The sequence below is a fragment of the Ambystoma mexicanum genome, chromosome 2p (assembly GCF_040938575.1).
Source record: "Ambystoma mexicanum isolate Mex_15411 chromosome 2p, UKY_AmexF1_1, whole genome shotgun sequence".
In the NCBI taxonomy this organism is placed as follows: Eukaryota; Metazoa; Chordata; class Amphibia; order Caudata; family Ambystomatidae; genus Ambystoma; species Ambystoma mexicanum.
The window spans coordinates 75,591,993-75,604,400 of NC_090923.1; the positions used below are offsets into that span (position 1 = coordinate 75,591,993).

The 12,408-nt window shown below is 46.3% G+C and overlaps 1 protein-coding gene across 1 annotated transcript in view; it reads left to right on the top strand.

Moving 5' to 3' along the window:
- The first annotated feature begins 530 nt into the window (after positions 1–530).
- LOC138566226 (laminin subunit beta-2-like) overlaps positions 531–12,408 on the top strand; it is a 594,957-nt gene continuing 583,079 nt past the window's right edge. Inside the window, exons 1-2 of the mRNA XM_069643287.1 lie at positions 531–631; positions 1,367–1,427. Of these exons, the coding sequence (XP_069499388.1) occupies positions 1,403–1,427 (25 nt within the window). The 5' untranslated portion in view covers positions 531–631; positions 1,367–1,402. The remainder of the gene's footprint in view (positions 632–1,366; positions 1,428–12,408) is intronic.

Here is a 12,408-nt window from a genome sequence, read left to right on the forward strand (position 1 = left end):
CCCCTAGTTGCAACTCATGTTATCAACCCCAGAAGGATGAAAGGCTGAGCTGGTTAAGCCAATAGTCAAACCTGCGTTATTTAGGTCTCTCTCCGTGGGTGCTTAGTCCTTCCATAAGAAAGCCATTTAGAAATCCCGGACTGGATTCAACACTCAGCCCGGACATGGGGCAATGAAAGGGCACTCTGTATGAGCACGGTACAGGTATAGTGCCAAGCCCCGGGGGGGGGGGGGGGCAGGCCGCCTTCTGCATGGCACGCAGAACTGGCGGCAGCGGGATCTCTCGGGCGATATGGGGCCGGATTAAAGAATTCCATTCAGGCTACCCTACACCCCTATATTCCGCAGTGCTCACGATTGTACCCGAATCACTCACCCCTGCAAACCCCCACCCCCCACCCCCCAGCCCCTAAAAAAACTTTCCAGGTTTTCTATTGGATGTCAACTTGACGTACCAGCAAGAACTGGTCCCTAGTCCTGCAGTGTGAGAACTCCAGCCCGGGCCTTACCTCCCTCCCAAACTTTTTTTTTTTTTTAATGGCGTGAAGTTTTGGACTGGGAATAAGCGGAGCCCGGAGCTGCATGCACACTGCACCGGGCACTGGAGCTGGGAGCTGCTGGAGGGAGGGAGGTAGGTGGGTGCGCGCCGGGTGAGGGGGTGGTCTGTGCAGTGCAGAAGCCCCGCGGGTATTGGGACAGCACGGCAGATCTGATACTCAAAGGCTGCGTTTGTGGTGCGCTGATGTCAGCCTGGACAGGGGGGCGGCTACTGTTAAACTCTTCAAACGTTAAAGAGCAAGTGGGCAGCTGCCCTCCCCCGCCCCTCAGGCTGGGGGTCTTGCTGCAGTCAGGGGGGCAAGGTGCCTTGTCCAGGGACGGCTCCAGCGCAGGGAGATGCCCTCGTGACCACCACACTCAGTGCCCCCTGCCGAGATCCCAATCCTCGTGCACGCAATCTTAACACAGTATTCTGTATGATTTGTTCAACCTGGCAAAATGCCTCTTTATCAGGGTGTGTATTTTGCGGGTGGCGCGGCGGCTAAACTGCCAGGCCGCTGGCCCTGGGCCAAGCAGAGTCTAGTCCTAGCTTCCCCCACTTGACCTCGTGGTGTGATCCTCGTCAAATCCCTTTCAGGTCCGTTTTCTGCCTACGTTGGAACTAGTGCCTTGTTTATAGAAGACGGTTTCTGTGCGCTATGCATGTTTGCTCAGGTTTGCCTCGTGATGTACGAACGCATGTAAACCAGATCAAAATAATGACGGGAGGTTGAATTGGGTTGGGAGAGGGGGCGAGGCTGGGTCTGCTGATATGTGCGCCCACTTGACCTGTTTTTCCTTCTCTCCCCCACCCCCTCCTGCGTTACAGAAGGGCTGGACCACCGACCGAGGAGGGAGAGAAGCCATGAAGCTGCTGCTACTGCTAGGCGGTGAGAGCGCTTTCTATTTTAATTCACCACCACGGCAGGCATGCCTGCTATGCGCCCCCTCCCCCAGGGGACAGGAATAGCCCACCCAGGGGCAAGGGCTGGGAGTTTCACAGATGGGGGAAGGGGGTTACTTCCGTTTTGAACACAACGCGGTTTTCATCAGGGATGCTTTCAATATATGTTCGTGTCATGCCAGTGTATATTGCAAACCAGAAACTGCCCGGCTTCTCGGCGCTTAAGTGATTGGTGTTGCCAAGGGCGTATCTGAACTTGATGACATTCACACAATCGACCTCAGAATAACGACATCCTGAAACAGAGCTCAAGCCAGCTGTTTGAACGCGCATCTCCTTTGGCAGGTGCTGAACCAACGGAGCTATTCGCCGCGCCTGTCAAATCACGGAGTCGGCTGGCCCATGGCACGCATTGGCCGAGTCAGGGCTCTGTTCCAGAGTGGAGAGTGGTACCTCGTGCGGCGCCCGCGGACGCTACGTCAGTTCTGGACAGGGTGCCCGGCGTGGCCTGAAGGGAACTTCAGGGGCGACGCGTCTCCACACACCCCATCCCATTAAAAGCCCAGCCCCTGTATCCGCAGCTGGGGTTCTGTATGAGATTAAGGCGTCAAACAAGAAAAATGCCTCATAAACAGTGTTATCCTTTCTGCAGCTCAGGGTTCCTCCTTAGAGTTAGTGAGTTAATGCACCTGCTGCAGGTATCAGTCAAACAGGCTGAGAGTCACGGGGTCATAGGCATTTTAACATGAATGAGTTTCTGTTTCCAAGACTGTAAACTTGAGTATTGTTGAGTTCGGTTGCAATAAAACCAAGGATGTGATTCACAAAGAAAGTACTGGCAGTCACTCTAACTCTGACTTCCTCCTGACTTACGGCTGGAGGTGCACTGTGCAATTTACAAAGGGTTCACTGACATCACATCTGACTTACACCTGCCTTACTCCTGGAGAGAGACTGTCCGATCCTCAAAGAAAGGCCAGGAGTAAGTTAGAGTGGCTACCACTAACTTCTTTGTGAATCAAACAGTACAGTACCAGCAGTAACTCAGAGTTACTCCTAGTAACGTGTGTGTAAACCAGCCCCCATGCAGCAAGAGGGTTACACGTTATATTGCACTTTTGTGTGTGTATCCTAGAGCTGTTTGTGCTCGTATATGGACACTATTCATGTTTTACAGACATCCTCTAGACAACCCTCCCTCCTGAAGAAGGCCCCGCAACTATTTGTAGACCGAAACATCTGTTGCACTGTACATTCAGATTAATGCTTGAAACACGAGGTTGTAAAGAAATAAGCATGTGTTTTTTTTACTTGTTGATTATGTCATGTTCTTACAATGGAATGCATGTGTTGTATGTGTATCTATGTATAAGCCCCTGCTCTTGACTTCTTTTCTACCAGTGGCGCCTGTACAGTCTATGGGTGGAATGTGTTGTGTTGACGTACTCCTGTAGTATATTGTTGAAATAATTATTCACGAGAAACGTATGAAAGGGATTTGTTTGGCAAGCCAAGTGTTTACTCCAGTATGCTCCAGTTTCCCGATTACCGGCGGGATACCGGGAAACTGCCCCTTTCGTCTCCGCTGCCTGATTTTGCAGTATCACCCGGATATTATGGTGGCGGAGACAGCAGGTAAGTTCCCTTTCCGAGGACACCATGGGATGGGATTGCCGGAATGACCGGCACCAGTAGTACCGATGCCGGTGATTCTGGAATTTCTTTGCCGGTACAGGCCTGATCTACCAACAGGTCAGGCCTGCCGGTAGAACAGAGCGCCCACCGAAACTCAGGTTTCACCGGTCTGGTAAAAATGCTGGTGCCGGTATTACCGACAATTTTGCCAGCATTTTTACTGGACGGGGCCCCATAATGAGGCCCATTTCTTATAAGTCGCATGTCATTCCAGAAACAAGACTCACAGGCTTGTGCACGTTATGATAACATGGAGGTACCTTTCCCACAACATCTGGGTTCCCTTCCTTCTGTCTATTAACCTTGACATATGAACACATCAGTCATCTAGTTCAAAATGCAGACATACGTTTTCAGCACAAAATGAGCTCATTTTTATCAAATGTGTGACTGCAACACCAGCCAGTCATGTCTATTCCATTGCTTTGCTGTCGCCTTGTGCTAAACATCCTTGCAGCGCTGTTACCCCAAAGGGTGCGACCTGTCGCCTTGTGCTGAACATCCTTCCAGCGATGTTACCCCAAAGGGTGCGACCTGTCGCCTTGTGCTGAACATCCTTCCAGCGCTGTTACCTTGTGCTAAACATCCTTCCAGCGATGTTACCCCAAAGGGTGCGACCTGTCGCCTTGTGCTGAACATCCTTCCAGCGATGTTACCCCAAAGGGTGCGACCTGTCGCCTTGTGCTGAACATCCTTCCAGTGCTGTTACCCCAAAGGGTGCGACCTGTCGCCTTGTGCTGAACATCCTTCCAGCGCTGTTGCCCCAAAGGGTGCGTCCTGTCGCCTTGTGCTGAACATCCTTCCAGCGCTGTTACCCCAAAGGGTGCGACCTGTCGCCTTGTGCTAAACATCCTTCCAGCGCTGTTTGTTGTGATGTGGCATTCTGGGTTCAGCTTGCGATTTCTGCATTTTAGGTCGGGGGCGGGGGAGCGTTGTGCTGTGGGGGGAGGCAGAAAATCGGGGAAGGAGTTATGGGTTGGGGGCTAGAGTGAAGGAGAGGCAGGATGTCAGGGAGTGGGGGGGTTGTGATATCCATCTAACTATGCGACTGGCTCTCATCTTTTGCGCGTTCTGGAGCTGGGAGGATGAGCGATTGGTTGTCTGTGGTTTATTTGATTTATTTATATATTTATATCGCGCCGCAGCCCGCAGGCATCAGCGCGCGATATAAAACTTACACAAATATAACAGGACATCACAGATTAATTGTCATCTTCTAGCTCAGTGCTTATTTAAAAATGTTTGTTTTTAGTCTTTTCCTAAATGTTGTGTAGTTTTTCTCGAGTCTTTGCGAAGTTGGAAGCGCATTCCAAGTCCTTCGCTCTTTTGGCTGCGGTCCGTACGATCTGTCCATGCGCCTCTGATGTTAGCGATCGACCCGGGGTGTAGAGGGTGATCGGCTCTTTCACGATGGCAGGTTCTGTTCCAAACAGGCAGGTGTTCCACCAGTCGCCACCCAGGACATTCTGCAAGGAATCCCTCTCACGCGGGCAATGACAAACCTTGTTAGCTATCAGCAATGCTTTTAAAGGGAAAACTCATTGCTTTGCATTATGGTACTTGTAGTCTCCCATTCAAGCACGGTCAAATAAAATGACCTTCATACTCCTTTCGCCTCACATATTTCTATATAGATAAGTGAGCGTGGGCAGGACCCCTAAAAGGGTGTTTTGTCGTGGGGGAGCTAAGACACCAATTAGTGGGTTGCATTGGAGGAGAGAGGATAGCATGTCCCAGGAGGATAGCTTAGCGGCAACGTGTGCGCCTTGGCAGCAAGTCGACACGAAGCAACACAGGTTTGATCCCTGGGTCCGCGCTTAGAAACCTCTGGGTGTTTAAACGCGTTATAAATACGCAACTAAGACAAAAAAACAAAAAAAAAACAAGTACGCAACTAAAAAAAAAAAAAAAGAACAATTCCTGTAACAGCGCCTCGATGCCAGTGGCGTAACAGAAGATCTGGCGGCCCCTCTGCGAGCCATGCTGAGGGCCCCCCCCAACTCAGCAACAAATCACGGGTCGCGCCACACACTGGGCCGCCCTAGATTACCACACTTGTGCAATACGCACAAACGTGCTGTTGAAGGGGTATGCCGCACACTGCACTAGGAGAAAGATATGAATATATGTTTAATGCAATATACTGCAAACTTTCTGAGAAAAATTGGCTAAAAAGCCACAGTGTGTGCTAGTGTTTTGTAGGGTAACGCCAATCCAATACATGCAAGTCACCAACAGTGCACAGGAACATGAATGCTTTGCTATTAAAAATGCCATGCCACAATGAAAACATGTCCAACTGGCTGCACAATGTAGACACGTAATAACATTACAATAAAGCATGCCAGGCCACCTTTAGACAGACCTAGACTGGTTGCACCAAAATGCCAGTCGAAGCAATAACACTCATCAAGAAGAGAGCACACATTCAAGCCTGCGTCTCTGCGGCCTCTAACAACACGGCCAAACTCTTTAAAATCTGCAAGGAACTGAGCAATCCTGTTGCAGTCTCTACCTCTCCTGTTCCCTCAACAGGCCCTCTGTACGGCTTTGGCCTCTCGCTTCTCTGCTAAAACTCAGGACATCCTGTCCACTATCTCCTCTTGCTCTCTCGGCCCCCCTTTGGCCATCTCTCCCTCTCCTCCTCCTTTCTCCTCTTTCTCTCGAACACCGGACTAGGTTTCTAGACAAGTCCCAACTATTGGAAGTGTAGTCGAAACAGGTGCTCCCCTGCTCCTCCAGAACCATCAAGGATCATATTGACACCCTTGCTCCAGCCTTAGCCGATTTCTGTAATCATTTGTTTGCCACTGGAACTTCCCCTCTCCCATACTCTTGAAAAAGCTGACGATCTCCCAGCTTATTCTCCACACTGAATCTGTTGGTTGTCTCCATGACCATCAGTCTGGCTTAAGAGATGTCAGAGGCATGGAAACTGCTCTCTTGAACACCTGTGAATATCTGATCTCTAGCCTTGATTTCAGCATTCCTTCTGTCCTCATCCTCCTTGAACTTTCCTCTGCTTTCGACACGGTCAACCACTTCATCCTGATCAATCGACTCTGTGAGAACCTGGGCATCATGGATCAGGCACTGTAGTGGCTGACCTCCTTCCCCTTCGACCATCCCTCCCAGGTCCAATTTGGTCCCTTTCATTCTGCCACCTCTCTACTTGTGGCGTTCCACAGGGCTCTATCCTCTCACCCTGGTTTTTCAACCTCTACTTGGCCGCTTTGGCCCACCTGATCTCTACCTTCTTCTCTAACTTTCAGACTTATTATTGGCCTCAAGCCCACGACGCTACCTCTCCAGCTATGAAATCTCTCCACTGGCTCCTGTTGGCTGCAAGGATCAAGTTCAAGACCCTTTGCATTGTGCACAAGGCTTTCTGTGGCTGGGATCTGCACTACATCCAATGCTCTCTTCCAAAATACCTTCCTTCTCAAGCCCTACGGGTAGGATGCTTCTCCAGGCAGAGAGGGGGGGAGATCTCTCTCCTCTGCAGGCACCTCCCTCTGGAATGGCCTCCCTGCCCCTCCCAAACTTGAGCTGGACCACCTGAAGTTCCGGAAGCAGCTCAAAACATTCCTCTTCTCTTCTGCTTTCTCTCTCCCCCTCCCCTGCTGACCTACCTGGCCTACCTGCCTGCTGTACCAACTGGTTGCTTGGCTACCCTAAGTCTCACTGAGTCCAGGCTCTTTCTTAATCAGTCACCCATGCACTGCTCCGGTCCTACCACGCAGTTAGGGGCTGTAACTGTAAACCTACAGTCCCTTGTTCTCTTTGCACTACCCAGAGCCGTGCTGCCCTGGCTGCACTTACTCAGAGCATTGCTGCCCTGTTTTCCCCTCCCCTCACCCTTGCACTCCCCCACCCCTCCCTTTTCCCTTGCACTTCTCGTTCTCACACTTGCACGATCTGAATGACACAAGGCTTAGTAAGATAATTTCTCGTGTCCTCCCTGTTTTCCTTTCCTTGTCGTGCCGCGCGTAAAAACACTTGTGTACAGGCACGTTATATATGACTTATCATATCATGCCATTTTATCACAGATGCCCAGAAAGATATACAGTGCTGCAGTAATAAATGGCTAGACTGGCAGAACCCAAATGCCAGTCTAACCTGGTAGTTACACTTAGAAGGACTTCTTTATCAGAAATGCCTAGTTAAAAAAAGTCATACCAATCTGAGGAATGACTAGACTGGCTGCACCAAATTGCCTCTCTAGCCACTATTACCACATATCATGCCTGCTTAGAATGGACGTGGACGACCATTATGATGTATTGCACAATCACACCCCCCGCCCCCACACATCGCCTCTCCATCCGATCCCATACCCCAACTCCAAAATCAGCTCATTGGCCCAGAATTACCTCCATGTCCCTCTTCCTTGTCCCAGTGCTTATGTATGAGGCTTCTTGCCTCATACGTAAGTACTGGTAAGAGGAAGAGTGGGACTAGGAGTCATGAAGATTACAGGTAGCTAAGGCAGGCATTACCTTCATGTACCTCTACCTCATCCCAGTACTTGTGTATGAGGCATGCTGCCTCATACACAAGTACTGGGATGAGGAAGAAAAGGACTAGGAGTAATGAAGATTACCAATAAGTAATCAAGGCATTAAACACAAGTAGTGGTGAAACATCATTGAGCTGACTGGGCTTCAGCACTCCCGCCTCCCCCCAACCACTGAAATTGTGATCTATGTTGACTTGACCTGGCTGACCTACAGAGCAGTTGCCAGACAGAAAAGGACACAGATGTTAAACAGCACCTGGGTTTCACTGTTAACAAGGGCCCGGCCCAGCAATTACTAATGTACCGTATTTCACTGTTAGTACCTGCATTCAAATGTCAAATTATTTTAGGCAATTGAAATTGTGATGTGGGTTTAGTACTTGCATGCCAGGGGAGTGATTGGAAGGGTAGAGAAGGAACAGGAGACCACTCATTCTCACAGCAGTCCTTAAGTGGGTGCTTTCAGACTTAAAGGAGAGAGTTAACTGCTTGTATCATTGACGCGGCACTAGAATAGTCTCATTAAAATGTGTAAAGCAGTTAGATGCCCCCATACAAATAAGTTTGCTCCTCCCCACCACACATGAAGTTAGCGCCTCTTCCAACATTTGAAGGGTTAGCCCCCTGAAATGTAGGTTTTGTTGCGCCCCTTAACACAAACATACACCATATATACACAAACACACCCAGTCATTCATATATTTAAGTGTGCATCCTTTCACCATACACTCATACAGGCAGCCACCCATACATTTAAGTGTGTACCCTTTCACCATACACGCACACAGGCATACCCTGCCACCCATACATTTGTGTGTGCTCTTTCGCCATACACTCACACACGCACACTTCATGGGGTTGAAGAAAGCCATAATACTTCAAAAATAAATTGTTTCCTTTTGAAGTCACTCTGACTTCATAAAGAAATTATTTCCGTTAAGCACTGAACCATAACGGAAATAATTTATTTATAAAAGCAGAGTGACTTCAAAAATAAATTATTTATTTTTGAAGTCATAGGGCTTCCCCCACCCCATCACATGGAGGCCTCCAGCCTAGGGCCTTCATGTCACGAGGTGGGGGTAGTGACGTACTTCAAAAAGAAAGTTTATTTTTGTATTCACTTGCCATCCTAAAGAAATAATTTCTGTTACAAAAATAATTTCTTTATAAATACAGAGTGAATTCAAAAAGAAACAATAAAAAAAATGTAAAAAATGTTTTTCTTTTTCCTTTTTTTCCTCCAAGTGGGACCCCCTCCCAGGACATGTGGTCGCGGGCCCCCTCGCACCGCGGGGGACGGGGGGGCCCCTATTACGCCAGTGCTCGATGCCCACGGGCTGTGTGAGCGCTTTAAAAAAAAAGCTAAATGCTAGCAGTTAAGCTGTCTTTGGTTCCAAGATGGAGTTAATCTTGAGTCATGCCAGCACGTCTTGGCTCGAAGAATCAGACCCTGAGGCTCAATTCTGCCATAGACCTAATCCTGAGTTCCCTGGTACCCCAACTTCATGCTAATTTTTATAATGATGGCAGATTTCTAAAAACCAGGGCAGTATCAATGATGCATAAAAAGGGGAAGTCATCAGAAGAATTCATCTTGAGATTTCTTTGAAAATGTTGGGAAAAAATCCATGTTCACTAATGCACAATGCATTGATTGGACCTCTATAAAATATCCCATTCCCTCTTCTGAATGTAAAGATGGAATTTGTTTTCAGAGAGTTCCAACCTCATCCCCCTACCCCATCCCCCTCCCCGGCTGTAAATGCCTTTCATCCTCCAATGCCATGCATTTAAAAAACATGCAGTTGTGGCTTTACACGTACTTTTCAAAGTCGGCGCAACTGATCTTTATTTATTTATTTATCCATTTCCATGCTCCTCTCACCTGGTAGTTCATTAAGGTGAAAAATAAAAAAGTCAAAATTAATTAATGCTGTATTATTCACGAAATTGGTGTTCTGGGATAAGGAAAACATTTAACTGTTCATTAGATGCTTCAAGGTTTCAACTCGACATCCATCATTACAAAAATGACACGTGCTCCAATCTCGTAGGATCGTTGTTTGAGAACCAACCATTTCTCCTTTGACTGTAATTTTGGCTATAGTGCCATGTGGAAAATTAAAATATGTTCTAGATTTGATTTGATCTAATTTGACTTGATTGAAATGCGCAAGGACCGGGCAGACTTAACTGCAACGAGACGCAGGTGGATCTAAGAACTCAGAATTAGAAATCGAAAACCGAACAGTCACCACCTAAAAACATACTAAACATTATTTAAAAAGATAAGTCTGAAGGGATTTGGGAAATTGCATGAGTGTTTTCTTAGTCCTGGGTTCCCACGGCAGACTAGTCCATAGTCTGGACCCATACACAACAAAGCGTTGTCTCCTCTTGCTACGAAGCGAGAAGGGAGGACCGCCAGCAATAATTTGTCGGTAGAGAGCAATGATCGAGTTGGTTGATATCTAATCAATTTATTTCCTAAACAGTCAGGAGCCAGGTTATTCAAAAATTCAAAAATCAAACCGAGGACTTTAAAATCAATTCTGTCGCTGACCGAAAACCAGTGAAGGGAGCAACGCATATCTAAAATTGGAGTTGACTTCGACACCTTACAAACGGCCGCATTCTGGGCTTTCTGTAACCCATTTGTGTGTTTCTTGGGGATGCCAGCAAGCAAGCTATTTCCATAGTCCAGTTTGGAATTAATTAAGTCCCCTGCCACAGTAGCATGATCGTCGTGTGGGACATAGGGAAGGGCCATTTGCAGCAAATGTAGGGAATACAAACTGATTGTAGTTTTGCTTCCTCGTTTATTTGGCATACCAAATCAGCTTGCTATATGCAGCGTATGTTCTTAATTTTGGACACAAAATTTAAGCTGCAGCCCATAAAGCATGGTTTCGGTGGGTGCTTTCAATCTTGTGATAAAAGATGTTTCGGCCTGATCAGGTCTATTTCTGTCTTGCTGAGGGTGAGCTGTAGCCATTTCTGGGACAACCATCTCCCTACTTTTTCCAAACACAGGCCAACTCTCCAAAAACTGTCCTCAGAATTACGCAGTTTGACAAAAATCTGGGTATCATCAGTTTAGGATTGAAATCATTACATCATATTTATTTGTGGAAAGTGAGGAGTACCACAAGGCACCACACATCAGGGGAAGGGAGCGGATAGAAACCCCTCACCTTCACCTGCTGCCAGCGATCAGACAAAATCAAGAAAGATTTGCTCTATAAGTGGGGAAATGGTGTATTCAATCAAAGTTTTGAAGTCCTTAATATGTTTATAATTATTCTCACATTCCATAACAATTTATTTCTAAACATTTCATTTTTACAACCCTCATTGCCAAAATCTTTATTTTTCAAAGCCAGTCCTTTCATAAGCCCCTCCCATTCCTCTATAAAAGATATAAGAACCTTTATTCAATCTTGTGTCTATGGACTTGTTTAAAATGTCATACAATCTGCTGTCAGGAGCACATTTGAATTTGGAACATAAACACTGTTTTTAATGAAGGCCATAATATACAGTAATTTCACATTTAATTGTGCGTTTATCACCTCCACTGCCAAACCTTTTGGTAAACAAAATAAGCAAAGAATAATTCTTCCCTCTAGATTAAGAATTTTAAACCAACTTCTAATGTAACTTCCTTATTAGGTAATTCACAAATATATTGACGATTCTAATGTATCACATAATGTGGCGCAACTAAATTATTTTAACATTTGTGCACCAAAATTGACTGTTCGTCTAATTAATTTCCCATGTCAAAACAATTATCTTTAATAATTCTTTTTTAAATTTGAGATAGGAATGTTACCCTGTCCAATGGTTTTCTGAGATCAAACTTTAAAAAAAAAAACTTTAATTCAGTTTTCAATAATAAAACAGGCACTAACATGTTTTTTTAATGCACAAAATCTACTTAACAAAATAATTGAGGCAGTATGTGTAGAATTAGAGGGAAGAAGAAAGGGAAAAAGTAAAAGTGGGAAGGAGGTGAAAGGAAAGATAAGGGAAGATAGGTGGAATGAATACCATATTCTAAAGTGGCACTTAAATCCAATCAAGTCACCCCTAAATATCATAAAATGTGCCCCATTTCCCTTCGTATTCCTCAATCGCATCTCGCCTTTGATAGGAAACACTGTCTCTCGCTGGAAGAATCACTAGACGATGTAACCAGTCTTCAGATGACGGCTTCCATTTGTGTGCCCAGAAGCGCAGATCTGTTTTTTTGCTATTGTAAGGGCCTGTAGATCCATTTTGGTTTCTCATCAGTCATGCCCTACAACTTTGGAATCAGACCCAATGTACATGGAATTGGCTGTCTGGGAAATGTAAAATCCTGTAACCAGATCCATTCGCTGAAGAATCTCTTCCCAGAAATCTCTTACTTCGCTACAATACCAAAACAATGACTAGTAGATCCCATCTATTTCTTGCAGCTCCAGCACAGATTATCCGATGATCCGGATGTAGTTTGCATAAAAACATTTTTCGGGGGACCTGTATAAATATTGAATGATCCTTTGTTGCATCTAATAAAAGTCAAAGTCTACTTTCCAGGGTACAGGTCCAGCACTTATCTGGTTCCAATCCCATTGCGTTATCTTTCTGCCAAGATCCTCGTCCCATAATAACCTACTTTGCACAGCTGCTGAGTCTGTCTCAATAGCAGTAAGGAGATGGTAAATTGTAGCTGCGGTGAGAGTCTTATATTAGGATTCTT